This window comes from Acartia tonsa, chromosome 7 (genome assembly GCF_053477335.1).
Source record: "Acartia tonsa isolate MP-2025a chromosome 7, ASM5347733v1, whole genome shotgun sequence".
NCBI classification, from domain to species: Eukaryota; Metazoa; Arthropoda; class Copepoda; order Calanoida; family Acartiidae; genus Acartia; species Acartia tonsa.
Window position 1 is genome coordinate 2852054 of NC_137266.1, and position 16560 is coordinate 2868613.

Sequence of the window (16560 nt, forward strand, 5' to 3'; positions counted from 1 at the left end):
CTATCTCTCTATCTATCTATCTATCTATCTATATATCTATCTATCTATCTATCTATCTATCTATCTATCTATCTATCTATCTATCTATCTATCTATCTATCTATCTATCTATCTATCTATCTATCTATCTATCTATCTATCTATCTATCTATCTATCTATCTATCTATCTATCTATCTATCTATCTATCTATCTATCTATCTATCTATCTATCTATCTATCTATCTATCTATCTATCTATCTATCTATCTATCTATCTATCTATCTATCTATCTATCTATCTATCTATCTATCTATCTATCTATCTATCTATCTATCTATCTATCTATCTATCTATCTATCTATCTATCTATCTATCTATCTATCTATCTATCTATCTATCTATCTATCTATCTATCTATCTATCTATCTATCTATCTATCTGTATTTGACATAAACTTTATCTCATGTTCTCTCTTCTCTCGCTATCTATCTTTCTTTCTTTAATTCTCTTTCTTTATCTCTATTGCATGCTATTATTATTTTGGCTACTTGCTATTTACTCACTTTTGTGTTGTCATTAGAAACTTAAAAATCAACTTTTAGTATGTGTGTGTGCTTTTAGTTTCACATAGGATTCCAACATTTATATATTTAAGAATTTTTGGATTGTGTAATCAAAATGGTTTTAAAAACAGTGGTTATTAATATAGGTAAGTGTTTTTAAATGCAAAGCGTTCTTATAATTTGGAACTGTCCGTACGTCCGTCTGTAACGGTTAGCCCTTGTCTTTAATTTAAACATGATAAAATTGTCCTATCGATTTCATCCTATTCATCTGATTTTTGTAATCTGTAATCTTCAGTATATTAAATTTTCTTAGAGGAATTGTGATTTTTAAGCTGTTATTAAAGACATATTTCTTTAAAAAATGATACCTACTGTTGCTATGTCAGGCACGTGTCATTGGAGGAATTTTACGAACACTGGCATGTACAGTTAGAGCTTCCAGACAAAGCTGGTGCGATCAAGGGCTAGGTTGTCTTAAAAAGGTGTTACTTTATATATTTTATACCTTGGATATTTGGCTAAATTCTCCCGTTTATTATCCATGGCTGATGTCATATAAAGGTAATTTGTTGATATTTTGATATAATCTGCTTTACTTAATAAAAATATGGGAATACTCTTCATTACTTGGATCATGGTTAGTATATTAGTAATGCCTAAATTTCCTTTGTGATTTTATTGGTTGTTATTAAACATAAATACTTTAATTTCATTTAGATTTTTCAGCTGACCAATCAATCTATACCCATTAGCTTGCTTTGTCCGTTTGTCTTTATAATACTTTTTTACATTTTTGCTACACTTGTTGCAATTTTGGCATGCTCTGCTTTACTTGATATAATATGTAAATGCTGTTTTTTACTTAATTTTATTATTAATGCTTAGTAGGCAAAAATGTTTTGTAATTTTCTTGCTTGTCGTTAAAGATATATGGCATAATTTTGTTTCAACTCATTATCTAACTTTGACCGTTTGTCTTTCTATTGCTCTTTTATTTTATTTGTTATGTTTTGCTACACTTGTTGCAACATTGCTTTGATTTATACAATATTGACATGCTTTGCTTCACTAGATGCTCAATAACATACCTTTCTTGATTTGATCCACTAAGACTGTATAAGTATTAAAAGTGTTATCACTAAAAATTCATATTTATTTGCTTCTTTGATATTGTAATCCTTATGTTTTAAAATTACGAATTTTTTACTTTGAGATAACATTTTAGGTCAACTTGTAAGAGTGACTGATAAAGAGTTTCTTGCCGGGCCTGATATGAACAATATTCAGGTAAGAACAGGGATATTAAGGAATAGGCCAAAGGATGATAAAGAAAGATTTCTTTATTTTTTTAAATTGAGACGGAAAGTAATGGAAGTAATATAAGTGGATATTATGAAAGGAGAAGTTTTGAGGTTAAATTAGGTGGCTACATTTATTGGTCAGTAATTCCCACTAGTAGTAGAGGAGGGAGTAGGGTAAAAGGGGTGGATTGGGGTTGTATTAGCCAGCTAAAAGTACCAATTTATTGGAGTATGCGAAAATTTGGTGCAATATGCAATTAATTATATGTCGAAAAGGCTAGTATTAAACACAAGTATTTCATAACCATATTAAAAAAGCTGATTCCATTTATATGGAAACCTTTTGTTTAAATGTCGTTGTGTTTGTGTTCTTAAAAAAATCCATTTAAGTTTATGTTGAGAATAGAGTTACAGAATAGAGGGGGGCAAGACTTAAATATCTGTATCTCTATCGATCGCTGACCCCATATTGTAATCGTATTGGCTCTCAAGATTTGTCAGCTTGCATTTTTAAAAGCGAAGCTTTTCTATAAATAGGGTCGGTCCGTCCGTCCGTTCGTACGTCCGTCCGTACGTCCGTCCGTACGTCCGTCCGTTCGTCCGAGATAGATAGCTTTTATTCGTTAATTTAGGCATGTTAGAATTGTCCTATCGATTTCAAACTTTGCATGATGATTCCTGTAGTAGTTGGGTACGATTTAGAAAGCGTAGCAACTCTATAATCATTACCAGAATGTCCGTACGTCCATTTTTAACATGTTGATTTTTCTACTTTTTTAACAACAAATTTCCAAGTGTTTTAATTATCCGTTTGATCTGATTTTTGGTATATTGATTCCTGGGACAACAAAGAACAATATTATAAGCGAAGCAACTGTATAATCAAGTCCAAAAATGTAAGTATGTCCATAAACATTATCCTGTTTTAAGCAGTTTTTCAACAAATTTACCTACAATTTTGATTCGACATTTATACATTTATGTTCCGATTTTTCAGTTCAGATACTATACAAGTGTTAATGTCCGTTTGTCCTACCGTTTCAGTGCTTCGCTTTTATGGATGTTGTCATCCTTGTTAGATTTTAGTTTTTAAACTACGCTCAAACGTTATAAAAACTTCTAAAAAATGTGGAAAATGTCGTGGTATTAATGGAACGAATCGTGTATAACAGAAATAAACAAAGGTGACCATCTAGATCTTCTATATTTATTACCTTATAAATTTGTTTAGGTTGAAAATGGATTGTTTGCCCTTGCTATTGATGAACTAGGAAAAATTAAATACATTGGAACTCAAGCTAAGGTCAGAGTGTGTAGATAGATAGAAAATGATTGATAGATAACCCGCGACATACATAGTTAGAGCAGGGGAAATGCCTTGCTCCATAAAAAAGAACTCATTATCATGTACGTGAAGGACTTCTCAGACAAAGGTCGTGCAATCAAAGGGTATATAGATAGATATATAAATAAATAATTGGTATAAAAAAGTGGAATAGATATATAGAAAAAGAGAGATAGATAAATAAATAATAGGTATATAAAAGTGGAATAGATGGTTAGATAGATAATAGATAATAATAATAAAAGTAGGTTAAATATATAGACACAAATGGATTAAGAAATAAAAGACTTTTTCTAAAAATTGGATAGTTTTAACGAAACTATACATGATTTTACAGTATATCTGAGAACCTGTTCTAATCCAGCAGTTGTTAATCTGTTTCGAATCCATACTGAATAAATCTTATTTATTGTAGATAAACAATAATCCCGATGTTAGATCTTTTCTGAAAGAGAACCCTGATGGAATTATCGATGCAAAGGGTATTCTTTTTTTTCATAAAAGCTCAAAGGGGGTGAAGGTTTTTTTTTATCCCCCTCAATCTTTGCAACCTGTCAGTTCAACCCCTCAAATTGGAAAATAAAACATTAAAGTATCCCTCTCAAATTGCAACCCTTTGATTTTACCCCCTCAAATAAAAAAAGCTTAGACGTCCCTGTTATCACGCAGGTACTCTATAGTAAGTGTTTATCGTCTGTCCATAAGAGTACAACACTAGAGGGAGAATGGGTTAAATAACTGTATCTCACCATCGCAACCGCCTTGTGCAACCTTTCTATTGGGTTATCGAAAAGCAACCAATGGTTTCGCTTATATTAACACAGCCAAGTAGCAGAAAATATTTTAGAAACAGACGAAAGAGGTATTTGAAAAAGGAAGGGAGGTAGTTGGCTGTATATACATCTATACTATAGATTTGTTGTCTGTCCATTAGTTATAGAAATTTGTCTGCTTATTGCAGGGAGGAAGGGAAGAATGCTCTGATACCCAAAGTTTTTTAAACACAATATCTTATTCATTATCTCTAAAACTTTGGGGACTCTTGTTTGATATTGATATTTTTGTACTAACCTTTATTGCCCAAATTTTCCAACCATCAATTTGAATGCAATCAATTTTTAACCAGTAATTTAGTCTGATTGTTAGTATACTTTGTTTCTATGGGTCCAATTACTGGATTGTCTATATTTCTATATTTATTGTAAGCGCTGGAAAAGTATCATGTGCGACGTCATAAAAATCCGTCTACTTACTATATTTTTTTTAGGGGTTTCCTTTCCTAGTTCTCCTCTCATCCATACTTATTGTACATATTTTTATTACGTCATACATTACACATTACAGCACTTCTTTATTTAATTTAGGAGGAGCAGTGCTGCCTGGCTTGGTAGATGGACACACACATCCAGTATGGGCAGGTCAGCATTATCAAATATTTTTGCAGGGCTCGGCATCCGCAGCACAATTCAGCAGTTCGTTTATTTATAAGCATCGAGAACTAAACAGCCAATTTGACCCGCATTAAGTCACAACCATTCTAAGCATTGTCAGCCGGTAGCTGTGTTTAGGGCCCTAGAAAAATGGGGATAGATGTCACTTCTTTTTGTCAACCTATTCTATTGACGTCATAGTAGAGAGAAACAGAAAGGGAAGGGAGAAAAAAACCTCCTAGAAAAGGGTTTGGGATATAGAGTATTTCCTGACGTCAATAGAATAGGTCAAAAGCAGTGACATCTATCACCATATTGCTAAGCTGCAGTCATATTCTTAGATTATTGTCCATTGTCTTAACCCTTTGATTCTTTTCCCAGCAAAGCTTCGAAACCTATTGATTTCCGCTGTATTAGAACCGGTCCTCAGTCATACTTAATATCATGTAAAGCATCTTATTTCAGACATTTTTCAGACACAATACAATCTGTCCCGATTTTGTATTACTTTTGCGGAAGGGGAAGGGAAGGGGGGAAGAAAAAAGAGGTGGGAGAAAAGGGAGAAAAGGGAGTTTTCCCCATCTCTTTTGAAGAGATTTTCTTCCCCCCTTCCCTTTTTCGGGAAAGAAAAATATGACGTAACTGGAAAAATGTGCCGCAAAAGTAATACAAAATCGGGACAGATTGTATTGTGTCCATTTTTCAACACATATCAAAATAATTATCATAAAATTAATACCAGTTTTGTTATCCTGGGCCTTTGTCCCTTTGGGGCTAACAAAACTGGTTTAAATCTTATATTTTTAATTTTAATATCTGCGGAAACCTGTCTATAATACGCTGAAATAACTAACTTTTGTTGTACAGGTGATAGGGTGCACGAGTTTGCTTTGAAGCTTTCTGGAGCTTCTTACATGGAGGTAAACAGTGTATTAAAGTAACAGGATGTCTGTTTGTTGCTTATAATCTTGCTAACAGCTGAACCGATATGGTTTTCCTTTACAGAAAAGCTTCATATTGATACTTTTTAATAGTAGGGAATTTCTAACATTCAGAGAAAAATCAAATTTTCATTTTTTGATTTTTTTTGCTTTTTAAACTTCTATCCCATTTTTTTGCTTATTATTTAATTAAGAACACACAAATAATATCTGATAAACATACAGAAATAAAATTTAATAAAATTGAAACTTTAAGGTGCATAAAGCTGGAGGGGGGATAAACTTTACTGTTGAAAAGACAAGGTGACAATTATTATTTATTACAAGTTACTTCGCCCTAGCCTTTAGAGAACAGATTATAGTTTAAAATTATCTCAAGATTAATAATACTTTTGCTTCAGACAAAAACCTTATTAGTTTATGCATAGGGTAGATAATAGTTATATGCTGGTACCCAAAGTTTTATTAATGATGGCACAAAAATTTTCTCAATAATTGATTAGATAGTTCAAAAAATAGTGCCTTAACATTTCAACCAATACTTTTAATCTTTAGAAAGGTTAATCTTGTTTATCATCATTAGGAATGTACAATGTTTAATCATTTTTCTCCATTAATAATAATAAACATCAAGTATTATACTTTTGTAGAGTAGATTTGCTACTTAAAATAGATAGATGGATACAATTTATGCTCTGAAAGAAATTCTGAATGCTTTAAATGGGGGGAGTAAATGAAATATCTAGAGTATAAAGAGAGAGATATTTAAATTTATTCCAGAAACTTTATGTAAAGATTTCTTACAATATTCTGGTTTTAAATCTACTTACTATTTTAGCAGGGATATTAAGGGATAAGATTATAAATTGATTTACATTCCCAGTGATGATAAACAACTTCCCCCTTTCTATTAATTAAAATTATTGGTTGAAAAGTTTGGATTATTCTAGTTCAGAACCAAATTAAAGAAACAGCGTATATTGTATTCAATAATAATGACGTCATACAATACAAATGACCAATGATAGGCCAGTATACATTTTAATTTACCAATGGTAAATTACATACTGTATTGTATGACGTCATTTTCATTAAAACTATACGCTGTTTCCCAATTAAACAAATTTGGGAGTAATAAAACTTTGAGTAAAGGTGTAAATTGCACTCCTATGTCCTTTCCCTCCCTGCTATTTCCTGCTTTTCATAAATTTAGGACAAACTAGAATAGTCTTTTTCTATCCTAGACTGGTCGAAAAGGGTTTCATTGGAATTCAACCCACACGAAGTAAGGGTTTCCTTAGCCTTTAACATGACTACGTAAATAAATCAACAATAAACAAAACATAGGCCAAAGCAAGCTTATAGGATCTAGCATTTGAAATACCAAAACAATTTTGATAAAGATATGTTTATTTTTGTTTATTTTGTAGGCAGGCGTCTGAATATGATCTATTACAACTGTTGATTCCAAGGTGACTCATTTTTTTTATCTTTTTATTTGTAAGCAAATATGTTAATTAATGTAAATAATGTAAAAAATTGCCGAAATCTATTATTTGAACAAAAAAATAAAGGCTGTTAGCTCCGTGTGCTCTGATTTGTAATGCATAGTAGGCTGGCTAAAGAAAATTCCCAGTTTTTTTCGCGCATGTATGTGATCTGCGCTATTACTGTACATTATTAAGCATGGCTAATCTAGATTATTTTTAGTTTTTCTTTGCTGCGGTTTGACCGCTTACAGCCTTTAAAGTTATGATTTAAAAATTGTACATACAGCTAATCCAAGTCATGTTTATTTAAACATTAAAGTAAAAGAATAGAGGGGTCATGAGCTATATGTAAATCTGTCCACAAAGCGGGGACCCTGTTCTGATTTTGTATGGGTTCTTTGAAATCAGCTAATAAATTTTCTAGCAGACAAAAGGGTCTCCAGCACTTGGGGCCAGTTAGACGTACGTATTATACATCTATACATATTATTTAGACTGGAAAGAATGATGAAATCTGGCACTACAACGGTGGAATGCAAGGTTACCATAGGAGCGAAGCAGCTATATAACTAGGTTAATCCGTACGTTCCTCTGTATGTTTGTACCTTAGTCATAATTAAAAAGTATTTTTTTAGTATATCTATTCTTAGTTTAATTCAACTATTTTTTTCTATAGTAAGGTTTTTTCGTCTTAAACCAAAGATATCGATCTGAACCGATTCTTTTAAAGGAAGCTTGATATGGGTCTTTGGGTGGTTTTAGGTTAATTTTAACCTTACCTTTAAATGCAATTCACCTAGATTCTTATGTCGTTATAAAGTAATATAAAGTAGCAAGGTTTTAAATTTGAAAGAAAGAGGATAACTCCAACAATTTCAATTAATCGACTTTAAAGAAATACTGGAAAAGTTATTTTTTGCATCGTATTATAAACATCTTTCCGCGGATATAGAATGTACAATTATAAGATTAATTTTTTATATTCGCAGAAAGCTGAATATAATACGATGCTAGACATATTTTTTTCGTATGAATGAGAACCGGTTCCTATCCACCGGATTCGAATGAATACTGGAAATACAATTAATTATATTTGTTTGTTAGAGTGGATATGGGCTAAACACAGAAACAGAGCTAAAAATGTTAAGAGTTCTGGAGCTAGCCAGGTTTAACATTTTTTTAGTAGCGAAGCTACTCTATATATTTCAAAATGTTGGTCTTTCCGTAAGTTTCAGCATAGGGGAAACGTGAAGTTATCAGCTGAAATTCAAGATAGTATTTGCCAATAAGCTTTTAATATATAACTTACTTGGTCCGTTGGGTTGTTAGTCATGCTACAAGTTTTCGAGATTTGCTGTAGCTGTATAACTACGTCCGTTTGTACGTACATGATTTTTTGGTGCTTATGATATAATGTCAACAAAGTTGCATTAGATCAGGATTGGGGCTGACCAAGTAACAGTGTCCAAACTTTTCCATCAATATTTTTAAACAAATGGAGTAATTTTGTTTGTTATATTTCGGACGGGGGGAGGGGGAGAACATTTCTAAATTTAAACCATCCCAAGGCTTAAAAGAAAAACAGAGTTAGCATTGAACCATAAAAGACCTTGCTTTATTATAATGAGTTCAGAAGTTTGCGAGATCTTAACAGATAGACAATAAAATATGATTAAATATATAACTGGACAAAGTGGCACAAAAATCAGCTATGTGACGTTATTAAAATGAGAGATTATCCATCTTATTTTAGGGGTGTTCTTTCCAACTTCTCCTCTCATCTCCCTCATTTGTATGACGTCACATGGCTGATTTTTGAGACACTTTGTCCAGTTACTTAAATTTGTTAATTTAAAGGAGAGAAGTGCCCATAGAAATTTCCAGCACTTTTTGTGGCGCTCATTCTGTACCCAAAGGAATGTCGGCGGAGGAGGTATTATTAGTAGCGATGCTACTCTATAACTATGCTATTTACGTACGTCCGTTCCGTATTTTAGAATACTGAAAAGAAATTTATATAGAATATATATGTATGTGTGGATATATTAAAATGGGGAAATTTGTCGTTAATTTTTCTTGCTAATATGGACCTATTTGATTGTTCAGTTCGTTCATCCAGTAAAAGGGGAGGGAATGGGATAATGGGGTTGATGTGGGGTATAATTATTTTAGCCAGCTGCGAGCATCCCTTTATCAAAATACATGAAAATCTGGTGTAACATATGAGTAATAATATATAGATTTCAAAAGTACTTTTTTAGATGTAATCTAATTTTACCTACTTAATATCTCCAAAGCGGATATGACGTGCCATAAATAGCCTAAACCCTGCTCAGGACAAATATATATTCCTCAAAATTGTGAAACTAGCCGTTTACAAGATCTTAACGGACATAGAGTTAGACAAACCTCCTTTATTTCAGTTTTATAAAAAAATCATTTAAAATCTATCTTTTTTTAAATTAAAATTTAATTTAAAATTTGTATTTTTGTCTACTTCTTATCAAAAACTTAAAATTAACTTGATATCAAATAATTAAAATTAAAATTTGATTAATATTTAGGCAACAAAAGACGTCATAGATAATCAACTTCCTGCCGTTATCAAAGCAAATAAAAAGTAATAATTTTTAATTATTTTATTTAAAATCAATATGATAATTTTGTAATTCAGTTTTATAATTGAGTAAAATGATGTCTCTGTGTTGGTGTTTGTGAGTAATGAAAGATCTTGATAACCGCTAGAATGAAATGGTTCTCCTTTACATTATAGCTTATTATTAGTCCCATGAAGGTTTATAACTATTTTAAAGAGGGTATCGCTGTCCCTTTAAAAGATCCTACACCTTTAAAAAACCTTTTTCGGGTCATGTTAAGGAAATGAAGTTTCGGGTTTCGTCATATCTTAACAGTATATAGCCTTCCTCCTATTTCTAGCATAACTCTAACCCTGCGGGGCAATCACCTAACCTGACCAAAAATAACCTTTTAAAAGCTACCATGAAAATACGATGTAACCCGCAACTTTGTTTCCTTCACATGATCCCCATTTTCTTTTAAAAACTAAAATAGAATGTGGGGGGTCGAATCCCTAACCCCTACATAACCTTAAGTGCCCTTGGAGGCTATTAGGGCCATTGTCGCATAATTTAAGTAAAACACTAGAAGGGGAAGGGGTTAAATTACTGTATGTCCCCATCCCGATGACCTTGTGTCGACTTTCAATTGGGTCTTTGAAGATCAACCAAAAGTGTCAGTAATATTAACACAGCAAAGAAGAAGAAAACAATTTGCTAGCAGACGAAAAATGTACTTGGAAAAGGGGGGCAGGTTAATTAATTAATTATCTGTATATATGCACATTACAATATACATCTATAGTTCTGCTGCCGCTAGTTTCCTTTATTTTAGTAATGAGCTGAATGTTGAGAATATTGATGTATTCTGTGAGAAAGGAGTTTTTGAGCTGGAGGACTCCAAAAAGATTCTAGTTGCGGGACAAAATCATAATCTCAGGTATCTGTTGTTTTTTTTGCAGTATGGCTTCCAAATCGATTAAAATCCGTTGGATGAGATTCGGTTCTCAGCCATACTAAAAAATCATGTAAAGCATTGTCTTACAGTCAATTTTCCACGAATATTAAAAAAATCACAAAATGAATACAAGGCCTTCGACATTTCATGGCTGACATAACTGGTTTTCATCTTGCAAATTTTCATTTTAATGTTCGCGGGAAGTTGTCTATAATGTTTTCTGTGAAAAAAACGTTTTTGAGCTAGAGGACTCCAGAAAGATTCTAGCTAGGGGTCAAAATCATAATCTCAGTATCTGTTTTTTTTGCAGTACGACTCCCAATTCGCTTAATATCCGCTGGATTAGAACTGGTTCTCAGTCATACTGAAAAGTCATATATAGCTTTATTTGTATTACAGCCAATTTTCTACGAATATTAAAATTCAAATCATAAAATCAATACAAGGACTTCGACCTCTTAAAGCTAGCAAAACTGGTTTTTATCTTAATTTTTTTATTTAAATGTTCGCGGGAATATGTCTATCATACAATGCAGTAATTATTAATCTTTGATAATTCTGTTTGTTTTTATTTTTCTCAGAGAGGAGAGAAACCTTGGACTGTATTTATTCTAGTGCCTAAAGTTACATAAACACTAAAATTCTAAAAAATTAACATTGTTTGTTCTTTTCCACCACTGAGTTTTAAAAAAAATTAAATAATTTTGTTTTGAATAACTTGGTGTTTATATAAATTTATTGTCTTATCCCTCAAGATCCCTGAATTTAGGTTGAATCTGCACGGGGACGAGTTGTATCCATTGGGGGGAGCTCAGATGGGAGCTAGACTAGGGGCTGCAGCTATTTCTCATTTGGAAGAGGTATAGTAGGACCATAGTTGTATTCATTGGGGGGGGGGGGGGGTGGGCTCAGATAGATGCTAGACTAGGGGCTGCAGCTATTTCTCATCTTGAAGAGGTATAGTAACACATTATCCATACCACACATCCATTACAATATATCCATTAACTTTTTTTTCTTCTAAAGATTAGGAATAAGACATTTTTTCCTTTTATGGAGCATTGATCCTCCCCCCCCCCCACAATGAAAGGGAGGATACAAATAGTTTTTAATTTAGTTTCTTTACTAAAGGTGGGACTCTTGGGGGATTAGGTATTGGAATGATTTTAAAAATAATTGGGGGTAAGATTAATTGGTCAAGGTAAGAGAAAAAAAATTTAAATATACATAATATAAAGGATAGAACGTAGGACAGAACAATAGACACAAAAATTTATAGTGTATCTTAACTACGAGAAATAGGCGATTATTAAAAAATTGTTTTATATTTTATAGATTGACGAAACAGGTATTACTGAGATGGCTAAATCTGGTAGTGTTGCCGTTATCCTTCCATCCACTGCTCATATTTTAAGGTAGCATTTTATTATTACTTGGTTGTAACATGAGATGTTTATGTACTCTAATAAAGTGATCCTCGTAGCTGGCTAACATATGATAACCCTCATCTACCTCCTTTACACACTCCCCTCCCCTCCAACTGTATGAACGGACTGACCACTAAAGCAACCACAAACTTACCCCTGTATTCTATATCTATTGAGGTAGCTATATCAGGGAGAGAGGGGACAGTTGACTGTTAATTATACTGGAATCCATAATGTATTAAAAATAATAATAAGACTTTGTAAAACCTATGAGAGGTAACATTGTAAAGGAGAACCATATCTACTAGCGAGATCCTTCGGTACATGAAAATTGTATAATCTGCTTATGTAATTTTATAAATTTATATTTTTTAGATTGAAACACCCTCCTGTTAGAAGAATGATTGAGGTAAACTAATAATAGATTTTTATTAAATTTATATTTGAATTAGGCCTTTTTAAATGCTAAGCTTGATTCTTGAGCGAGTAGGCAAAATGCACTTAATGAAGAATCTCAATTCAATATAATCTTTAAATTTAAATATGTCTAACTATGTTTTCATATTTAGAAAGTGATTGTTGGCCTTGGAACAGATTTCAACCCCAACGCTCACTGCCTGTCTATGCCTACCATCATGCACCTAGGAATATACATACAGTCATTATTACGACAAAATTAATTATTTTAGAAGCGCAGCTACTCTATATCTTATTTAAAGTTTTTTTCTTCAAATTTTTTAAATACCGAAGATACTGCATAGGTGTTTTGGTCTGTCTGTCTGTGTCTAATGTTAGTTTGGCCTGATTTTATTTGAAATGAATGCACATTTGCATTCTATTGCTTTTTGTCTTTTTCTTTTCTTTATCTGATAAACCTCTAAAGACACTTGAGGTAAGGGGAGGGGAGGAGGTTGGCGAACCTCCATTTTTAATTTAATTTTTTAAAATTAGGGGATTAATACCAATTCTTATTGTCTGTCTGTCTATATGCATCTAGGAATATACAGTCATTATTCAGACAAAAGGCATTAATTAAAAAGGCTATTTTTTATCTTAACTATTTTCTTTAAAATAAGTTTAGAATAAGTTTCAAATAAGAATGGTTTAGTCATAGAATAAAGACTTTTCTACTTTAGATTTAGTTTTTATAAGTCATTTTTTCTTTTCTTTTTCCAGAGGACTCTAAAGACACTTACAGTAAGGGGAGGGGAGGCGGATGTCGATCCTCCACTGAATTTTTTTAGTTTTTAAGCAACAAGTAAAACAAAATAGTGGGATTTGGGAGCTAGGGGTAATTTTTTTGGAGGGTTGATTATCCTACTCAAAAATAGTAATAAACCTTTCCTGGACCTTAAAGAATCTACACACAGACAGACAGAGAGGAAGATACATAGACATCCTGTTACTTTTATATTAGGATAATTATTTGAAATTAAGAAATGACTGTACACTGTTTTCAGCGTGTGTGAATTTGAAGTAAGTCCTTCTGTCAGTCAGTAACGCTATTGGGGAAAGATAATTTTATAAGCTGCTATTTGAGACTGCAGATATTTTTTAAAGCTTTTGTATAACTAATGAGCATCCAGTAAATAATTGGTCTGTTAACAAAAACATAGATTTATTTTATAATTTCTTTATTTATAACGTTGACATGCATTTATGTTTGAATATCTTTCAAAGTGTCCTATAGCTCCTATAAACTTAAATATTTATATAAAAAGAAATGTTAAAAAGATATGAGATAAAAAACATGGCAAAAAATCACGAAACCTTGTAAATTATATCTAAGAATTATTATCATAATGGAATTGTAGATTTTAAGAAAGGGGGAAATTTGTAGTCAATTTAGGTTGCTAACATAGACATCAATTATTGGCCAGTTCGTTCAGCCAGTAGGAAGTGGAGTGAATAGGATAATGGGGATAGTTGGGGAATCGATTTTTAGCCAGCTACAAATTTCGCTTTATTAGAATACATGATTTGATCTGGTGTAAGATCCAAGTAATAATATATCCATTATTTTCATAGGATGAGTTTGGCTGAGGCTCTAGCCGCTGCTACTATTAACTCTGCTCATAGCCTTGGAAGGGGAGCTACACATGGATCCATTCAGGAAAATAAGGTAAACAACTTTGTTGTCCATTGTCTTTTCCCTGGTAACAATACCTGAGATCGACGTTGTAATGTAATTTTGTTAGAACAATTAAAAATTAGATAATCTTGGTAATTGTTCTCATCTTTATGTTTACTATACATTCTCTTAGGTTAGGTTAAGTAAATTTTATAAAACGTTTTAAATATAGAATCCCGTCAGTATTGTCCAAAGCAGTTTTTTTTACAAATTAAATACAACTGGGTGTTGGTAAAATAGATTTTTAAAAAGCCGCCCCAAGAATTTTTATTTCCAGTAAGGCTTAAAAACCGATTAATATCCACTGTATTATAACCGGTTCTGATCCATACTGGAAATTAATTTATCGTATTATGGACAATTTTCCACGAATTATAAAATGTAAATATTAAATCAATACCAGTTTAGTTGGCCTGGCTGTTTCCTCGTGGCCAACTAAACTGTTTTCAACCTTATAATTTTTATTTTACTATTCACGGAAAGTTGTCTATAATACGATAAGTGATAAATAACTAAAATATTATTTTTTCATAGTTTGGAGATCTGATTGTGTTGAAAGAGAAGAAATGGGAACATCTTATCTATCAATTAGGAATATATGACTTACAATTCATAGCCATACTGAAAAAACTATGCATCGTTTTGTATTACACATTATGGAGAAAGATAAAATGAAAACTAAATCCATCCAAAACTAGAATTGTGTGTCTGTCTGAAGCTTTAGAACTCGCTAACCGTGCTAATGATATGTTTCTCATTTACAGTGAAGCTTCTTATAGGTCCAGAAAAGGTTTATGATATTTTTTAGAGGGGAACCTCTACCCTCTCAAGAAAAAGTAGTAAGTTTTCTTATGGGATTTTGCATTCTCTATCTTAGGGAAACTTCATAAAGGACTCATGATGGTTTTAGGCCATTTCATTTAAAAACATATTATAGTCTAGGGTTGGTTTCAGGTTAATTTTCCTTTCTCACTCTCTGTTAAAATACAGAGTCTTTAAAGTTAGGGTTGAAGCAGCTAGTAAAGTTTAAGAATAAAAAGTCATAAAAATGTTATCAGGGGATAACAATGTTATCAGATATGTTATCAAGAAGGGAGACATTGTCTATAGTGGTTAAAATAAACATTTTATATTAAAAAGGGTGGTTTTCCTCAAAGTGCATCGTTGAGCATAGAAACCATCTATTTGAATAAATTGAAAAAAGGGAGGGGGATGGAAGTTTTTGTTTGTTTATTATTTTAGGTTAGGTTAATATAAATTAAGAAAAGTGTTTAGTGCTCGGTAGGTAATTTTAGGGAAAGAACCTTATATGATTATTAAAAGATTAATTTTAAATATGTATTGATATAAATAGCTTTTGATTCTAAATAAATACTAATAACTATATATGAGATTTTTTCTTAGTTTTAAAAGTTCAGCTACTCTATAAATCACCATATATGTCTGTCTGTTCTTACGACTATTGGTTCTACAATTGGCGTCTAAAACAACCATTCATAAATAACTTTGTCAGTTTTCAAAATTATACCTTATTGTTACAGAAGTCTTCGTGCAAGGGTTTTAATCGTTAAGGGCTATTCTAGCATAAATTTACGGATGAAATTGAAAATCACCAATACGTAAAAAAGGATTCGCAATTAAATATTGTGAAGTCACGTATACATGTTTTTACAAGATTGACACCATCATCGAGAGCAAGGCTAATTGATAGAGACTTAATTACAAAAATGTTTGGTTTATAACTATGTCTAATCGTTGTAGGAACTAATATTAAAAAAAAATCATGTAAAAAGGACAACTTTACACCATGAATAATGGACATACATACTTTTCTGTTAACAATTATAGAGCTGCTAAGCGTTACGGACAGACGTGCGGACGGACGGACTGATCGAAAATATTCGCTTTTGAAAACATAAAAGAAAACGTTTTTGTAAAATAATGTTAAATGCACTTTTGCATAATAAACTGTATTTCAATACTATAAGTCTTAATATTTAAAAAGGGATTATAGAAGAATTTTTAGATACAAAAATGAGCCAAAACTTAGTTTTAAAAGCGAAGCTTTTCTTAATTTAAATACGTAGTGGATAGCTTTTTAAACTAATTTAGACATGTTAGGATTGTCAATTTGAATTTCCAACTTTGTATGATGATTCCTTTGTCAGTTAGGTACCATTTAGAAACCGCAGTAACTCTATAGTCTTTACCAAAAAGTCCTTACACCCATTTTAAATATACTGATTTTTAACTTTTGGACTACAAATTTTTGTATGATATAATTATCCTATTCGTCGATGCAATGATTGCGGTGTATAATAAGGTATACTATTTTAAGCGAGACAACACTATAATCGTGGCAAAAAAACTGTGCATGCCATTGGATAAAAATATATTTTGCCCATTTGCTGCT

General features: G+C 31.9%; 1 protein-coding gene across 2 annotated transcripts; it reads left to right on the top strand.

Annotated features, from left to right (window-relative positions):
• Nucleotides 1-539: 539 nt before the first annotated feature.
• Nucleotides 540-15491, top strand: LOC145324657 (putative imidazolonepropionase). 2 transcript variants are annotated; one of them, XM_080167246.1, is made up of 21 exons: nucleotides 540-691; nucleotides 1774-1835; nucleotides 3081-3152; nucleotides 3610-3676; nucleotides 4559-4612; nucleotides 5492-5544; nucleotides 5822-5868; nucleotides 6996-7037; nucleotides 7550-7595; nucleotides 8160-8221; nucleotides 8913-8988; nucleotides 9620-9675; nucleotides 10467-10571; nucleotides 11359-11449; nucleotides 11925-12004; nucleotides 12392-12425; nucleotides 12586-12659; nucleotides 13475-13492; nucleotides 14045-14138; nucleotides 14682-14741; nucleotides 15208-15491. In XM_080167246.1, exons 1-21 carry the CDS (start codon nucleotides 661-663, stop codon nucleotides 15262-15264), a joined length of 1281 nt encoding a protein of 426 aa, XP_080023372.1. In that variant the 5' UTR covers nucleotides 540-660; the 3' UTR covers nucleotides 15265-15491. The 2 variants fall into 2 exon arrangements, with proteins under 2 accessions (XP_080023372.1, XP_080023371.1); XM_080167245.1 differs by having other exon boundaries at nucleotides 541-691; nucleotides 14682-14737; nucleotides 15204-15490.
• Nucleotides 15492-16560: the final 1069 nt, after the last annotated feature.

Coding starts and splice junctions, on each gene's coding strand:
- LOC145324657 (XM_080167246.1), top strand. CDS start 661: ATGGTTTTAAAAACAGTGGTTATTAATATAG. Junction 3,153..3,609: donor ACATTGGAACTCAAGCTAAG/GTCAGAGTGTGT, acceptor TATTTATTGTAG/ATAAACAATAATCCCGATGT. Junction 5,545..5,821: donor CTGGAGCTTCTTACATGGAG/GTAAACAGTGTA, acceptor TGAAACTTTAAG/GTGCATAAAGCTGGAGGGGG.